Raw genomic sequence first — 16322 nt, 5'->3', positions numbered from 1 at the left:
TTGCACGGATTTGAACCGCCAACCTTCTGATTGGCAAGCCCAAGAGGCTCAGTGGTTTCGGACCACAGCACCACCCGTGCCCCTCGGCCTGAAAGTGAGATGAGCCCTGCAACCCCATAGTCGCCCTTGAGTGGACTTAACTGTCCAGGGCTCCTTTACCTTTACCTCCACTGCAGTAAGAGGTTATTGGAGAAGGCTGGACCCTTTAAAGCAGCACAGGTGGTGTTAACCATGAAGCTGCACCCACTGCAAGAAGCATTTCATATTTACAATTTTGTGCAGCTGCACTCATGGAACGTATGCATATATAGCTGACAGCTTTGTGCATATGTCAAGATCTTTTCTATAATCTATTCCCCGCTTACGCCAGCTGCCATATATTGGTTAGTCTTCAGAGGTCCAAAAAGAGTCTCCTTTGCTTTGGTTGCTGTTAGTACCCCTCTGGAATTAGGAATTTGTTGCTACCAAGATTTAACAGTCTCCTGAGATAGCTCAGTCAGCAGAGCATAAGAGTCTTAATCTCAGGGTCGTAGGTATGAACCCCACACTGGGCATTGCAGGGGGTTGGACTAGATGCCCCACGGTATCCCTTCCAACTATACAAGGCTGTGATTCTTAATTCTTCCCCTGTTCTAGCCAATCCATGCTCTGTGTGTGTAAGAGAAAGGGAGGTTCACTGCCTTTCAGACTAACCTACCTCACAAGGTGGTTGTGGAGAAAAAAGATGGTCTATAAATGCAATACACCAATGTTGTACAGTCGATAGCGTCAACACTGATACAGTTAAGTTCCACTGGTTTCCATGAGAAAGGCTTAAACATGTGCTTAACTCTCACACTCGAAAGTGCATCTTTCTTACTAGATCGTGGCCCTAGAAATTATAATAATTTCTGTAGCACTTTTAGTGTGCAAATCGCATTATGATTATGCATGTGTGGATGTGGGCGTGCATATCCTTACATACACAAACCCAAGATATAGGCTGTAAGTATTTGCATTTTACGGATGGTGAACAGAGTTTGCAAGCCAGTGACTTATTTGGCCAATGCCACTCACAGAAAACCTCTGGCCGGAGGCTAGGTATACTATGTGGGCACGTGGAATTAACTAATTAGAGAGAGAGAGAGAGAGAGAAATCTGCATCTAGGCAACTCAAATTCTGAAAAAGTGGGCATCTGCAAACACACATATATTTGCTTATTTTGTATCTCACATTCTCTTCAGTTGGTCACAGGGAGGAGCAAAGAGTAGAGAGCAGATGCTCCACCCCCTGATCTCTGGAGATCCTGTTTTTAAGAGCCCTGTTTCTGATTTCAGAGATTCCACCAGGACTTGTCCTCACACATGCACCGAGAAGTTTCCAAAGCCATAAGGACCAGAAACCATGGTTGTAAAAAACAAAAAAACTGGACAAAAGTTATAATTTTCAAAGTGTTGATTTCTTCGCCGTGTATGTGTGTGTGAGATTGCATGGTTTAAGTGTGAAATTGCAGAAAGCGCAAAGGCAAGTGTGAAAAGCAGGGATTTGCATCTGATGTGAGAATTTGCTCATTGGAGTAAAAATAAAAGCATGAAAAGAAAGTTTGGATGCACACTGAATGTGGGGTGTGCAGGAATGTATACTTAAATGGCCATCGTGGGGGGAAAGTGCCTACTTTTTATAAATAGGCTTGGGATTCAGGGGTGGTTGTGCAAGAAGAGCGAACAGTGCACATCTGGGTGTGAATGTGCACCTGTGGAAGGAGGAAATAAAGTGCATTTCAAATGCATTAACTGTATTTTCCTGGATGGGTTCATTAGTTCATTTTGGTCTTGCATTCACAGGTGTTACTTGCATGCAAGTCACTGAAATCCCTACGTAAATACACAATGCTTCAAATACTAAATTCTCTTACTTAGCTGGTTCATACACCCCGCTCTTCAACAGGTTTCTGGGAAGGCTTAAACAAAGTTAAAACTGCAATGATGCAAATTACAAGAAAACTCTTAACACGTTTTTAAAAATGGAGCACTAAAATGCTCACAGTATAAAAGAGTGGGAGCCACACACATTCAACATAAGAAATATGCATCGTACAAAGGGCATTTCATAGACGCGCTTAACCTGAGGACTCGGAAATAAGTCCCACAGATTTCAGCAAGTCTTCCTTCCCTGTAATATATATTTTAAAGACCGAAGTTCCTGTGTTTCCGGTCTCTCTCTGTGTGTGTTAGAACATGAAGCACATTGGATGTGCTTATTTGCATTGCAAGCTGAAAGATTGCATGCGAGAGACTCCGGCAAATCAGTGCCAGCTCACACTTCCCAGCAACTTGATCCCTAAGTCCCAAGCCGCCTCTGCCGCCCCCCAGACCCTAACCCTCGTCCCCCTTACCATTTCCACCGCTCTGGGGTCCAGCTGGCTAGGGGGAGCAGGCACAGAGAACTGGATCTTCTTCCTCTCCTTCGGGTCCATTGTAGCAGAGCCCGTGTCTTCTTCCAGCCTACGCCAAGGAAGAGTGCCCCCCACTCACTCTGCCCCTCTTGTGAAGGATGGGGATGGAGGTCTCTGGCTCTCTTGCCAGCCCCCTTCTGGATCCAGCTCCCTGGGAGAGACGGACCCCCCTCAACAGCAGCAGCAGCAGCAGAGGTGCCCGGTGCCAACTTCCCTCTCTGCGAAAGGCAACTGAGGGTAGCTGAGCTCAAACCTCATTCCTGCTGCGTTGGGGAACTGTGTAGGTAGAGACGCGAGGGCAGGAGGAGGCAGGGAAGAGAGGAGGTGGGAGGGGGTGGGGAGAGGAGGGGAGGGGCAGCTGGCTGCTCTCCAGCGGCAATCTGAATTATTTAATCCTCTTCTCCCAAGGCAGGTGGGCACCAGGAGGACTCAGCCTCTTAACAAGCCCTCGGCTGGGTGCCCATTAAAAGGACGCCAGTCAAAGGATGCCAACTGCCCGCCTTCAGCTGTGTGTGTGAATGAGCAGAGCTCTGGAGGTGACCAGGAAAAAGAAAAGGCAAACACCCAAAGTTGGCTCTTTTGGCAAGGCTTCGATTCATCAGCCTGAAAACCTCGCCCTTTCTTTAGGTTCAGGTCTTCAGCACAGGACATACTGAAATGGAAAGATTTGAAATAATGAAGAAGAAAAAGAAAGTGCCTCTGAACATGTGCAGAGTGCTTTTGTGCTGGCACCTTTTATTTATCACTGTATTGTTCCATGTATAAGACACTCCCCTATTTTTTAAAACCCTTTTCTTAAAAAAACCAACAACCCAAATCTTTAGGGGTACCAAATCTCTAGAAGTGAAAATCCAGATGATCAGCGGTGGCAGCAAGTTTCTAACCTTTTGGGGGCGGCAATCGGTCTCAAAGTTTTTTTTAAGATCCATGTATAAGATGACACTCAACTTTTGACAAAAAACACACACACACACAAAGCAAAAAACGTTTTCTTATACACATAAAAATATGGTAATTTTTACATTCACAACCCATGTTTTATATCCCCCCTCCCCCGCAAAGAGCTCAAGGTTCTCCTCCCCCAATTTACTCTTACAGCAACCCTGTGGGGTAGGCTAGGCTTGAGAGGCACTGCTTGGCCCAAAGCCACCTAGTGAGGTCTTTTGACTGAGTAGGGATTAGAACCCTGATCTTGCAGTTCCTGGTCCATAATCTTTTGCACTAGGATATCATACTCCTGCCCTTGTCTCCATCCCACTTTGAAAACAAACTTTGTTTTTAAGAGAGAGAGAGAACTTTTGCTTGCAGGGCTGCAGGGCAAACAGCAAATAACACACCCCAGCCACCGGTAATTTGCTCAGATACCTAAATCCACCTCTGTATATATAAAGGGGCATGTGCAAATTTTAAGCACACTTTTTTTTGGGTCATGGGTTTAGGCTCTTTTAACTACCTACCTGTGCTCCTACCTCACTCTCACCGATGGGTGACCGCAAGCAGCCTATGAACACCTGGGAGCAAGAGCTATGCCAGCCATTGGCTATGAGAGGGTGTTCCCTGTGCCGCTGATCTAGCAGGATTTGGCTCCGGCTCCCACCAGCTAATGGGTGGTAAAGCCCAAGGGTGCTTTCCTTTGCTGACACACCATCAGGCTTTAAGGCTCCTGGTTGTGCATGGGCAACCGTGTTTCCACCTGCCCCGTACCTGAAGTCACAGGTGTGACATCATATGACATCAGATACATGGGGGGGGGGGCAGCCATACTTTCTCTAGGGAGTTCAAAGTGGTGTACATACTTCTCCTCCTCCTCTTTTTTATTCTCACAACAACCCGGTGGGGTAGGTAAGGCTGAGAAAATAGTGCCCTTAATTCTGAGAGATGCAGAATTCAACAGGTTTCATGTGAATGGGTTAAAACACCAGAGACAGACCCTTTACAGAAGCCATCCCAGTTTCTGATTTGATCTTGGAATGTCTCGCTTTTCCTTAGGATGCTCCTATTTTCATCAGAGAAATGTTGGAGGATATGGAGTTACCCGACTCCTGAGCCATCTCAAAGCAGCCCTTACTACCTTTAGAAGATACCTGAAGGTATAGGGAAGTTTTTAAATGTTTAGTGTTTTATTATGCTTTTATGTATGTTGGAAGCCACCCAGAGTAGCTGGGGCAACCCAGTCAGATGGGTAAGTGTATTATTATTATTATTCTCATCGAATAGGACATTGCTGTTTTCACCAGAGAAATGTTGGAGAGTATGCAGAGCTGGGATGGTTAGCCTGTGGCCCTCCAAATTTCGTTGGACTACAATTCCCATTATCCCTTGCAGGCTGGGTTGATGTGAGTGGAGTCCTGCAATATCTGAAGGGATATCCTAGACGGGGAGAAGCAATTACCCCTTATTTGCCCTCAAGACAAACCAACTGGAGACACACTCCCCCCCGGAGAGAGTCCCATTTTCAAAGAGTCCAGGAAAAAGGTTTAAAAAACACTGTGATATGATATCTCCCCAGAGCACAGCCTTATCCTAATCTCATAACAAAACTTGGACATTTGTACAGTCTCTGTCCACAGTTCAAACATCCGCTTGACCCCTTTGCCCATTTTCACGTGGGGGAGGATAAATGCAAAACAAATTGCAATGTGAAACCTGGAATGAAGGCTCCCAGCTACTGAGATTTACTCATTTATTCTGCTTCTGTCATTTACTCATTTATTCTGCTTTATCACTAGTGGCTGGGTGCACGTTGTACCGTAAAGGCACATCTGCAGCACATTCTATCCCTCACAGAATTCTGGGCACTGTAGTTTGTTACAGTTGCTGGGAATTGGAACTCTGTGAGGGGCAAAATACAGGCCCCAGAATTCTTTGAGGGAAAGAATGCACTTTGAATGTGCTTTAAAGGTATGGTCCGTATGGAATGCTGACCAGAAAACCTGCTCACATTCTTCTCTGGGTTCTGGGATGTCCCGCAATAACCTTTTTTGTTTTGTTTGATGATTTAAATCATTTTTTTTCCACCGTCCTTCAGCACACCAGATTTCAGGCTACTTTCAGCATACTTAAAACAGCAGATGAAACCTTAAAAGCAGACCGAGGGCGCTTCCGCATGTTCATTATGCCATTGGGGAGGTCATAAGCATCCTGCTTTCAATACTATTTGTACCTGAAGATGTTTTCAGGTGCTTATACTGCTTCATTTCCAACCAGTGCATATCCTGTAACATCCTGCTGAAATCTGATACCGTATTTTTCGCTCTATAAGACGCACCGGACCACAAGTTTTTGGAGGAGGAAAACAAGAAAAAAAATATTCTGAATCTCAGAAGCCAGAACAGCAAAAGGAATCGGTGCGCAGTGAAAGCAGCGATCCCTCTTGCTGTTCTGGCTTCTGTGATAGCTGCGCAGCCTGCATTCGCTCCATAAGATGCACACACATTTCCCCTTACTTTTTAGGAGGGAAAAAGTGAGTCTTATAGAGCAAAAAATACAGTAACTTTCCATGTCACAAATGTTCTTGGTTGGGGTTTTTTGGTCCCACTGTAGTCCCTTCGGACAGCAGTAGCATGGTAACATTGAGGAAGCATCGCAGAACAACAATAAAGCAGAACAAATCCACCACCAATGCACTGTTGCAGAATACACCCATTATAAAACATGAGTCTGTAGGGGCTTTACTTGCGTCACTAAGTTATATCAGAAGGCAAGAATAAACACACCTAAAGGTGAACCACTAAGATTGTTAGGGTACTGAATTCTGTGTTCGACATCAGATCTGTGTGATGAAAGTGCAGAATCAATAGGTATAGCCCTGCCTGCAATCAAAGCACTCACCCATGGCTCAACTTTTTCTATCCTGCTCTGCTTTTTAAAATCTTCTGTCGCCACCTTTTTCTCCAGTGTTTTTCATTTCTACATTCCTTGGGAAACAGAGGCTGTCAGCACAATCCTATACATGTTTACTCACAAGTGAGACCCGTTAAGTTAAAGCAAACATGCACAGCACTGCAGCATGTGACAAAGGATAGTTCAGTAGGTTAGAGTGTGGTGCTGACAACACCAAGATTGCAGGTTCAATTCCTGTAAAGAGCACCTGCATACTCCTGCATTGCAGGGGGTTGGTTTAAATCAGAGCTTTCCAAACCTTGTGTTGTGACACGTTAGTGTGTCGGCAGCAGTGTGCAGGTGTGTCACACGAATGTTCCCCATGCTTCGCCCGGGGCTGGAAAGTAATTCAGTTTTACTAGCAAACCAGAGGTTAAACTAACCTCTGGTTTGCTAGTAAAACTGAATTACTGTGTTGCGAAATGATGCATGTCTAAACAGTGTGTCACCAACATGGAAAGTATGTAAAGCTCTAAACTAGATGATCTTCAGGGTCCCTTCCAATGCTATGATTCTTTGATACAACACCTTGCCCTCTACTGGTGCCAAGTAACTCCATTAAACGGTGTTGTTGTTGTTTAGTTGTTTAGTTGTGTCCGACTCTTTGTGACCCCATGGACCAGAGCACGCCAGGCACTTCTGTCATCCACTGCCCCCCTCAGTTTGGTCAAACTCATGCTGGTAGCTTCGAGAACACTGTCCTCTCGTCCTCTGTAGTTCCCTTCTCCTTGTGCCATCCATCTTTCCCAGCATCAGGGTCTTTTCCAGGGAGTCTTCTCTTCTCATGAGGTGGCCAAAGTATTGGAGCCTCAGCTTCAGGTTCTGTCCTTCCAGTGAGCACTCAGGGCTGCTTTCCTTCAGAATGGAGAGGTTTGATCTTCTTGCAGTCCATGGAACTCTCAAGAGTCTCCTCCAGCACCATAATTCCAGCACCATTAAATGGTGGTGCCCCCCTAAAACAGCTTGCCCGGGGGGCAAGCCGCTCTGGACATTGTGGCCTTGACTTACAGCAAGCAAGATGTGCAGAGCAAACTGGAAAACCTTGGCTTCAGAAGCCACCTCCACAAACAAGCTTAGTGAGCTTGCAGGCTCCAGTTTAATCCGGATGGCCCCTTCTAACCCAACAGCCACATCGTTCCTTGTTTGGCTTGGGTATTTATTCTGGAGGCGTCTGACAGAATAAAATAAGCCCCAGGAATTGGTTGTGACCCAACAGGAGGGGGGGGGACACTTGGTGCTGGCAGAAGGGAGCTGAGAAGTCAGGGCAACAGCATTGCCCAAGGCGACGGAGGTGTAAGAACATTTCCCTTTGTGGATGTTATTGATGCTTGGAGAAGTCGTTTTAACATCCCATTGCCTACTACTATTTAGCATTTATTTTGTGCAAAGCAACCAAGGTGAGACCCTGCCCCACAGAGCTTACCAGGGACAGGGGGACAATGCAGCCAATGTTTAGTACTTTTAAGTCCCAGTGATTGCAGTAGGAAGCAAAAGGATTATAAATGGATGGTTTTCAAACACAACATGCCCTCGGTTTCAAACAGTTAGGGCTCTATTTAAAATGAATGCTAGCCTCTGCTCCAGAAAGCACACTCTTAAGTCATGAATGTCCTTGCTTTGGTATAGGCTGTCTTGAATTCTCCTTGGGACAGAATAGGAAACTGGATGTCCCCCATAACCAATATCTGTGTCGACAAGATTATTGGTCACTTTCTGCAAGGTTCAAGAGGGTGGGATTTGGGTGTTGTTGACCCTTCCAAGCAGGGAAGCCTTTGAAACTCCAGAGGTTGCTGGACTCAGTCTCCCATCAGCCTCAGCTAGCATGGCCAACAGCAATGGAAGATGGGAACTGTAGTTGACCAGCCACAGGTTCCTCATCCCTGGGTTAACACAAAGCTCAGGGCCGACCTGTCCATGGGGCAGACTGAGGCAGCTGCCTATGGCAGCAGAATCCAAGGGGCGTCTCCATTGCCATGCCCCCTTCCTCTGCCACCAGAGGAGTGAGGAGAAACAGCTATGGTGGCTCCCAGTGCGATCTTGTGTGACCCAGGTAAGCAAAGCTTCATTGGGGGTGGGCTGCACTTCATGTTGCGTGTGCTCAGGGCGGCACCTTCTCATTTCGCCTCAGGTGGCAAAACAGGATGGGCCGTCCCTGACAAAGCTGGTTGGAACAGGACAGGCTTTCTGAAGAAGTCAGCTTTCAGGAGGAGGAGAAAATGATTCTGTGGACCTACCAACACTTAGAGAATGTGTTATTATCCCTACTATTACAGAGAAGACAGTCTCATCATAAGCCAATCTAATGACCTGGGGGAATATCATTTCCCACTTCTAGGTATGGCAGTCAGGATCTGTGCATGAGCAAAACCCAACTGAATCTTCTTATTAGAAATTTCACAGGGGCCCAAGCTTATCCTGGCAACCAATATTCTAACTTATGGCAGTCCCCGTCAGAATTCTGGTAAAACAGTTTACCACCCAGTGCCCCCATTCATAAATGTTCTGTGGTGATGTTTTAAAAGAAGAAGAAGAAGAAGAACTCTGCTAGGTTCTGCTAGGTTCCGAGATCTCTGTCCATTTTCAAGGCATCTCCCAGAGGCAGCAAAATCCCACAATTTGGCGGGCATGATTCATTACAGAACGTTTAGCCTGGCTCAGAAAGCAGGGGCGAAAGTCCTCAGCAGCTGAAACTCTGGGATTTTCAAGGCAACTCAACTGCCTCCATGGCTGGCTTCCAACCGTTCTAGCAAGAAGAAAAATATTTACCCTGACAGAAACGTCCAGCCAGAAGCTCCGCTCTGTTTTCTACATACCTGGATTGTTGTCAAAAAAAAAAAAAAAAGAAGTTTTTTGTGTGGGAGCAAATCTGTCTGTTCTCTTTATATATTTTTAGAGGGATGTGGGCAAATGAGAGAGGATTCCAGGCTGCGGCCTTCTCCGTGTTATAATTAAGCTGCCCTCTTGCTCTGCTGGACAAAATGGGGAAAATATCGCTGCAACTCATTTCATGAAAGTGCTGGCTCCAGGTTTTGCGAGGGGTGGCAAAACACCCACAAGACACCCCCTTTATCTCTGAGAGTCTTCCCGCTCACAGTCACAAACCCTCCAAGTGTCCCTACTGTCCAGGGACAGACCAGGATTTGCAGATGCCATCCCGGTTGCAGATTTGATCCCAGAATGTCCTGCTTTTCCTTAAAGGTAAAGGTAAAGGTACCCCTGCCCGTACGGGCCAGTCTTGACAGACTCTGGGGTTGTGCGCCCATCTCACTCAAGAGGCCAGGGGCCAGCGCTGTCCGGAGACACTTCCGGGTCACGTGGCCAGCGTGACATCGCTGCTCTGGCGAGCCAGAGCCGCACACGGAAACGCCGTTTACCTTCCCGCTAGAAAGCGGTCCCTATTTATCTACTTGCACCCGGAGGTGCTTTCGAACTGCTAGGTTGGCAGGCGCTGGGACCGAGCAGCGGGAGCGCACCCCGCCGCGGGGATTCGAACCACCGACCTTTCGATCGGCAAGTCCTAGGCGCTGAGGCTTTAACCCACAGCGCCACCTGCGTCCCTGCTTTTCCTTAGGACGTCCCTATTTTCATTGGATGGTAACGGGTTATGCAACCCCCAAACCTAAGAGATAAGTAACTCTATAGCCTTTAGAAGACACCTGAAGGCAGCCCTGTATAGGGGAGTCTTTTAATGTGTAATGTTTCATTACGTTTTCATATATTTTGGAAGTTGCCCAGATGGGCGGGCGGGGTATAAATAATAAAATTATCATCATCATCATCATCATCATTATGGAATAGGATGTCCCTATTTTCATTGGGGAAATGTGGGAGGGTATGCTGTCAGTGTTGCCAACTGCTCCTGCTCCTCTGCCTTGTCTGCTTGCTTTTGCCAGGCAAAAAAGGAGCAAGCAGCCAGTGGCAGCTAGCCAAAGGAGGAGCGTCCATTGGGGGAAAAGGGGCACTGACCCACCAAACCCAGTCTGCTCTCAACCAGCCTGCCTATTTACAAGCAATCTGGAGGATGTTACTGCCTGGCAGCCCCCTCCCTCTCTTTCGTCTCTGTGTTGCCCTTGCAGAACTCTGTAGTGAAGAGGATGGGAATGGTAGTCTGACAATATGTCCTAGCTCCCCGCTGCTGTTCCACCACGTGCGACTGCACACAAGGAAAATGACACAACTCCTAAGATTTCCCTGAAAGGCAATGATTTGCCAGGACCCCCTGGAGAGTATGAGAGATGGGAGAGACATTGAACAGTTCATGCATTCCTTATTATCAGAGCTATGTATAGACTCAGGCCTGTATATAATTGAATATATTTTATATTTTAAAAAACTGCATCCAGAAAATCTGTATTCTTTCACTTTAATGAAGAACGTTTAAATTGCAAATGGGGAATCTTAGCTGTTCAGATGTTGCTGGACTCGTAACACATATCAGTCCCAACCAGCATGCCCAATGGTCAGGGGTAATGGAAGATAGAGATATTGGTTATGAGTTTGAAATGTAATAGGGAATATAAGGAATGCATACTGAGAGATTAGACTGGAAAATTTTCAGACAGGATTGATGGAAGTCAAAAATTTGAATAAGATGTAAAAGTATGTTTAATTACTGTTGAAAATGATATGTTAAAAAAACCTAATAGAAAATTATATTTTATTAAAAATGGAAGTTGTACCCTGACAACATCGGGCTTGTGGCAGCACAAGTCTCCCCAACCCACCCCAATTTGTGTCACAATTTGTGTCACATAGCTGCAATGCTATGTGGGCTTCTCTGGGAGAAAGCCCCACAGAGTAGATTGGGGCATACTTGTGAGTAAATATGCAGCTGGGCCATGATGGGACTTGGCACGGAAAAGCAGTGGGTGGGGGAAAGGGTTAAACAACCTCTAGCCTACCTTTTGAAATCCCCCCTCCCCAGGCTGCATTTCTGTAGGGGAGAAAAACTGTTGGGCTTTTCTTACCTGCATGGTTGTATATAATGATTAATAAGGCACTTGATAAACTAAGAGTAACTTTCCATTTTTTAAAACAAATGTTATTATATCTTAAGTGGAATTTAATAATGCTATTGTTCCTCTGGATTATAGAGCTTTCTCTACCACTGAGATACAGTCTCATAATGTTTGTCTTTTCAACAGCCTATGTTTGGGCTGTTCTCCTTTGTCTGTTTGCCTGCAGGCAGCTCCTTCCTTTGCACCAGCCCTCAAAGAGCAGTCTTTCATGGATTCCCACTCAGGTACACCATTTCCTGGCCAATGCAAGGCTTGAACAATCTCAGAAAACTCCATCTCTGGAGTTGCTTCTCTGTTTGTTTGTTTGTTTGTTTGTTTGTTTGTTTGTTTGTTTGTTTGTTTCTGCTGGGCCATCCCTACCATTTGACAGAATGAGGCGGCCACCTCAGACAGCTAATTCTGGGTGTCATGAAAGGGCATCGAATGGCTAACTAATTTATAGTTGCTGTGTTTTTACTGTGAAAGTGAGAGGGATTTTCTGCCTCAGCTTGCTGAAATAAAATTTGCCTCATCTTGGGTACGATGCAACTTGACTTGAGAAGGGGGAGTCCCATTTGTTGCTTCTGCATGCGGCCTTCGAGGACTTTTTGGTGAACCTCAGCAACATTGGACACCTCACCCTGCAGCCTTCCCAAAGCCAAATAAGCAAAGCTCTGGGCTTTGGGAAAGAGGTATAAGGGGTCTCACAGGGTCCTAGAGTCCTACTTCCTCCTTCCCAAAATTTAGTTAGTACTTTTCCAGCTTAGAGCTTCATGCCATCTTCCCAAAGCCCAGCGCCTCAGTTATCTGGCTTTGGGAAAGCAGCACGAGGGCTAGGGGGGTGTCAAATTTTGGGCTCGCTCCCTCCCCACATGACCAGGCAGTTCCGTGTCACAGTACTTTTGCAGTTCACTTGGTATAAAAAGTTGGACCACCCTGCTTTCAAGATTCATTCTCACCTCTGTTTGTCCCACGTTTTCTTCTGTTTGTCCTGTGATTTCTAGGTGAGGGTCTGATAGGTTTTTCTTTTATCCTGCCACTTTCCTCAGACAAACAAAACAAGAACCTGTTCTTTACTGCAGAACTGGAACAAAAGAGAATCAGATTTTCTGAGGATTGACTTTTGTTCTGTTTCAGCAGTTAACAGTGGGGGTTTTTCCTTGAGGAAAGTGGCGGGCAAAAGAAAAAACCTCTCTGACCTGTGCCTCGAAATTGTGGAACAAATGAAAGTGCAGATGAGCTCTAAGAAGTCCACTGAAATATACACCCAATATGTAGCAATGGAGATTTATGTTACTGCTTTATGAAATTTGTGTAACTTGTGTATTTATGTATTTTGTGAATTATCTAAGAGCCACCAATAGGGAGCTCTAGAGTCTGACAGCTAACCATTTGGGTACTACCAAACAGTGACCCCTATTGCTGAAAGCAGGTAACCAGCAGGGAATGCTTCAGCTCAGCCTTTGCACTGTTGACTGAACACCCCCTGCTGTGCAGATAATGAAGAAAGCTCGTAAATTGTATCCCTTCTGGCATCCTGGCCAACTCTATTACGCTGGTGTAAACCCTGGTGCACCAGAAACAAAGAACAGCAGCAAATAAAATCCGCTCATACGTCAGCAACTGATAAGACTTGTCAACCAGTTCTTCCAAAGTCTTCCTAAATTATAAAGCTCCAAAATACAGACCAAAAGAGAGCAGGTCTGGGAAGAGCGAGGCACCAGTGAAGAGGCCCTGCTAAGTGTAGTTCCTGCCCTGTCATTTGATAGGGTGCCCACTTGCCCTCCTTCTTGACATGGAATGCTCTCTATTGGAGTCTCCAGGTCCACTACAAATACCATTAGAAGGAAGAGCAGGGACCTTAAAGTTCCCAACAGCTGTTAATCAAGCAAGCAAGCAAGCAAGCCCACAGGTCACCTTTGTCACAGTCAGGACGCCTATGTCCTGGCCAGGACTGCACCCGATCTTGTTTTTGTAGAATCTTCTTTGTCCTCAGTAACCAAAATTATATTATCAACATATATAAGCAGAAAAGTTGTTTTCCTTCATTTGCAAGGTATCGTACAAAACAAAGTGGCACTAATAAAGAAAAGTTCCAGGGTGGCAACAGAAAGCAAACTAAAAATGCTTTTGCAATTCATCAAAACTATCCAGCAATATCAAGGTATAGGAAAACTGGTGCTATTAAGAGCAATCCTTCTAGTTGGTTAATTGGTTCAGGAACTTCCATGCACATGACATGTGATGCTAATTATTTTCCCCAAGAGTTAAATGAACTAATCAGAGGCAGTTACAAGAGAGCTATGAGATTAAGGTCTGATGCCTTGTCAATCTCAGCAGGTATACAAGAGGACAACACGGCCTGCCCAGGCCACAAAAGGTTCACAAAGTTCAGTTATTGCAGAAGTTTTTCAGTGTTAATTTTATGCATTTTTAAAAATCACCATGGTATTTAACAATAATATCTTATGTCCTTTAGAGGAGAAATTGTGAATTGCAGAATTTTAAATACCCGTCATCATTCTTGGCTTCACTCAATTTTGTTTATAACACTCTTCCATTTTCTTCTAGTTGTCAGGGTGGGGTGGGGTGGGGAGGGGCCTCAAAAGTAGAGTAGCCTAGGGCCTCTCCATCTAAATCTGGCCCTGGAGATGGCCCATCAACATCTGAAAGGCCACTAGAGATGTTCCAGAGATCATCACAATCTTATGGTTTTAAAATGCCCAGTGTTGACTCACACTAGTAAACATCCTTTCATATGCTTCTGTGTTTTGCCTCTTTTTCCTTCGGCTCTTTGAGGATTTCCCCTTTCCCCAGGATAGTGAGCCAAAGAGCTTCCCATCAGTGGCGGTCCAGAAAGCCCATCGCAGGTGGGCACAGCAGAGCCGTGAGTCACCCAGGGCCCTCTGGAGAGGCAGACTCTGCCCGCACGTTGTACAAAAGCTGGAGGCGGGAGAGAGAAAGCCTGCCAATTATACCTGCCTGGTTATACAATCCTCACAGCTTTGGAGAGAAGCTTGAAAGCGTGAAGGCAGCATCTTTATATATAAATGCCAGGCTCTTTGCAGAACAAGGAGTGCTGTTTTGAAGCCCTATGAGGCTCCCTGCCTGTTCTTATAGGGCTGGCTCTTACACAGTGAGTATCCCCTACACATGATCAGCCCTCCAGGTAATCCTGGGGAACAGAACTTTGAACTAAGATTCGGGTTACAGCTGATGGAGGGCGAGGGGAACCTAGCCTAGACAGCTTTTCGACCTCTGGATCAGCTGACAGTATTTTGTTTTCACTTTAAAAGTTTGAGCTTTGGACTAGTTACTTGTGCATTTTTTTAATAAACCGGGAATTCTGGTGTGCGTGTGTTTGTGTTTGGGCGGCAGCGTTGGGGCAGTAAGTAGTAGCATTTCCACTTAGTGTGCATATTTGGACTATGGGTGGTGCACAGTCAAAGGCGACTATGTTGCGGCGCACATCTCACTTTCAGGCCAAGGGAGCCAGCGTTTGTCCAGAGACAGCTTTCCAGGTCATGTGGCCAGCCTGACTAAACCACTTCTGGTGCAACGGGACACCATGATGGAAACCAGAGCACATGGAAACACAGTTTACCTTCCCGTCACAGTGGTACCTATTTATCTACTTGCACTGGTGTGCTTTCGAACTGCTAGGTTGGCAGGAGCTAGGACAGAGCAACGGGAGCTCACCCGGTTGCACGGATTCAAACTGCTGACCTTCTGCTCAGCAAGCCCAAGAGGCTCAGTGAATTAGACCACAGTGCCACCTGTGTGCATTAAGGAGCCAGGCAGCTGAGCTCAGCCCCAGCACATCCTCCAGCTGCCTTCCCCAAAAGGGTGAGTGGTGGTGACTTGAAAACAGGAAGCCACCTTATGAGGCCATTGGTCCATCTGGCCTACTGCTGCCTACTGTGATGGGTAGCCCAGTGTCTCAAGTAGAGTTCTTTCCTAGCCTTGTTCTCTGCCTTCTCCTTTGAAACCAGGGACGGACAGCCTGCAGACTTACATATTCATGGGGCTCTGGCTTAATATCCAAAGCCTTCTGCCGAGTGATCAGTTCAGATATCTGGCAAAAATGATCATCGCTTCCCCTGGTAGTCTGCTGAGTGGGGAGGAATGGTGGGTTAGAGAAATGGGTGACAGAAATAAGAAAGAGAGGGGTCTGTGGCTGAAATGGGGCATGGAGGGGGTGGGGAGGGAGGAGGTGGCAGAAAGAAGAGGGAGTGATAGAAAATAGAGAGAATGGGGTTTAAAATATGAGGGGGAATGTGGCTTAAGCCACGTTTATCTCTGCCTCTACCCAGTGCTGGATTACAAAATAGGCAGAGTAGGCCTATGGGCCCCACACCTTTTAGGGGCCCCACAACAACACATCAAGATAATATTGATTTGATATCGAAAAATATGACAATCAAGTATTAGAAGATAATTTGCGAAGGGCAGGAGAGGTTTTGACTGCCTAGGGGCCTCCACAGGGTTTAATCTGGCACCACCTCTACCTGCTCCTGATATTCGCACCCTGTCAGATCACCCTTGATGGAATGTGCTCCTTGACCACTCCTTTTTGGAAATGGAGGTGCTGGGAGCTGAATCTGGAAGCATCTGAAAAGAAAACATGTACTTTGCCAATTAAGCAGTGGGACTTTTGCCCTTTTGCCCATCTCACTGCCTAGAAAGAGCCGCAAAGGCTAGAGTCCACTTTATCTGATGAAGTGTGAACTTAGTCCAGGATAGATTATGCCTTAATGAATGTGTTAGTCTTTAAAGTGATGCTTTGATGTTTCCGCTGCAACAAGACTAATACGGCTCCCTTTGTTCCCTTCCCAGCTCTTTTGTCCTGTAGTGGCCCCTGAGCAGGCACACCGAGTTGTGTCCAGTATTTGAGGGGGGGGGGAGCACAGGGAAGGCAGAGTGGATCTACCCCCTCTTTTTTTGCAAAAAGTTGCCCAAACAAGATGTATGTGTAGCTGCACTCTGCCCACCTCTCACACCATATCAC

The 16322-nt window shown here is 46.1% G+C and overlaps 1 protein-coding gene across 1 annotated transcript in view; it reads right to left on the bottom strand.

The window, feature by feature from the left end:
- Positions 1 to 2738, bottom strand: part of PPP1R1B (protein phosphatase 1 regulatory inhibitor subunit 1B) — a 50938-nt gene extending 48200 nt beyond the window's left edge. The window contains exon 1 of the mRNA XM_083708869.1: positions 2376 to 2738. Within this exon, the coding sequence (XP_083564995.1) occupies positions 2376 to 2456 (81 nt within the window). The 5' untranslated portion in view covers positions 2457 to 2738. The remainder of the gene's footprint in view (positions 1 to 2375) is intronic.
- Positions 2739 to 16322: the final 13584 nt, after the last annotated feature.

The sequence above is a fragment of the Podarcis gaigeae genome (genome assembly GCF_964106915.1).
Source record: "Podarcis gaigeae genome assembly, chromosome: 13".
NCBI lineage: Eukaryota > Metazoa > Chordata > Lepidosauria > Squamata > Lacertidae > Podarcis > Podarcis gaigeae.
Note: the sequence above shows the minus strand (reverse complement) of the source record. Positions and strands in the feature narration are given on the sequence as shown.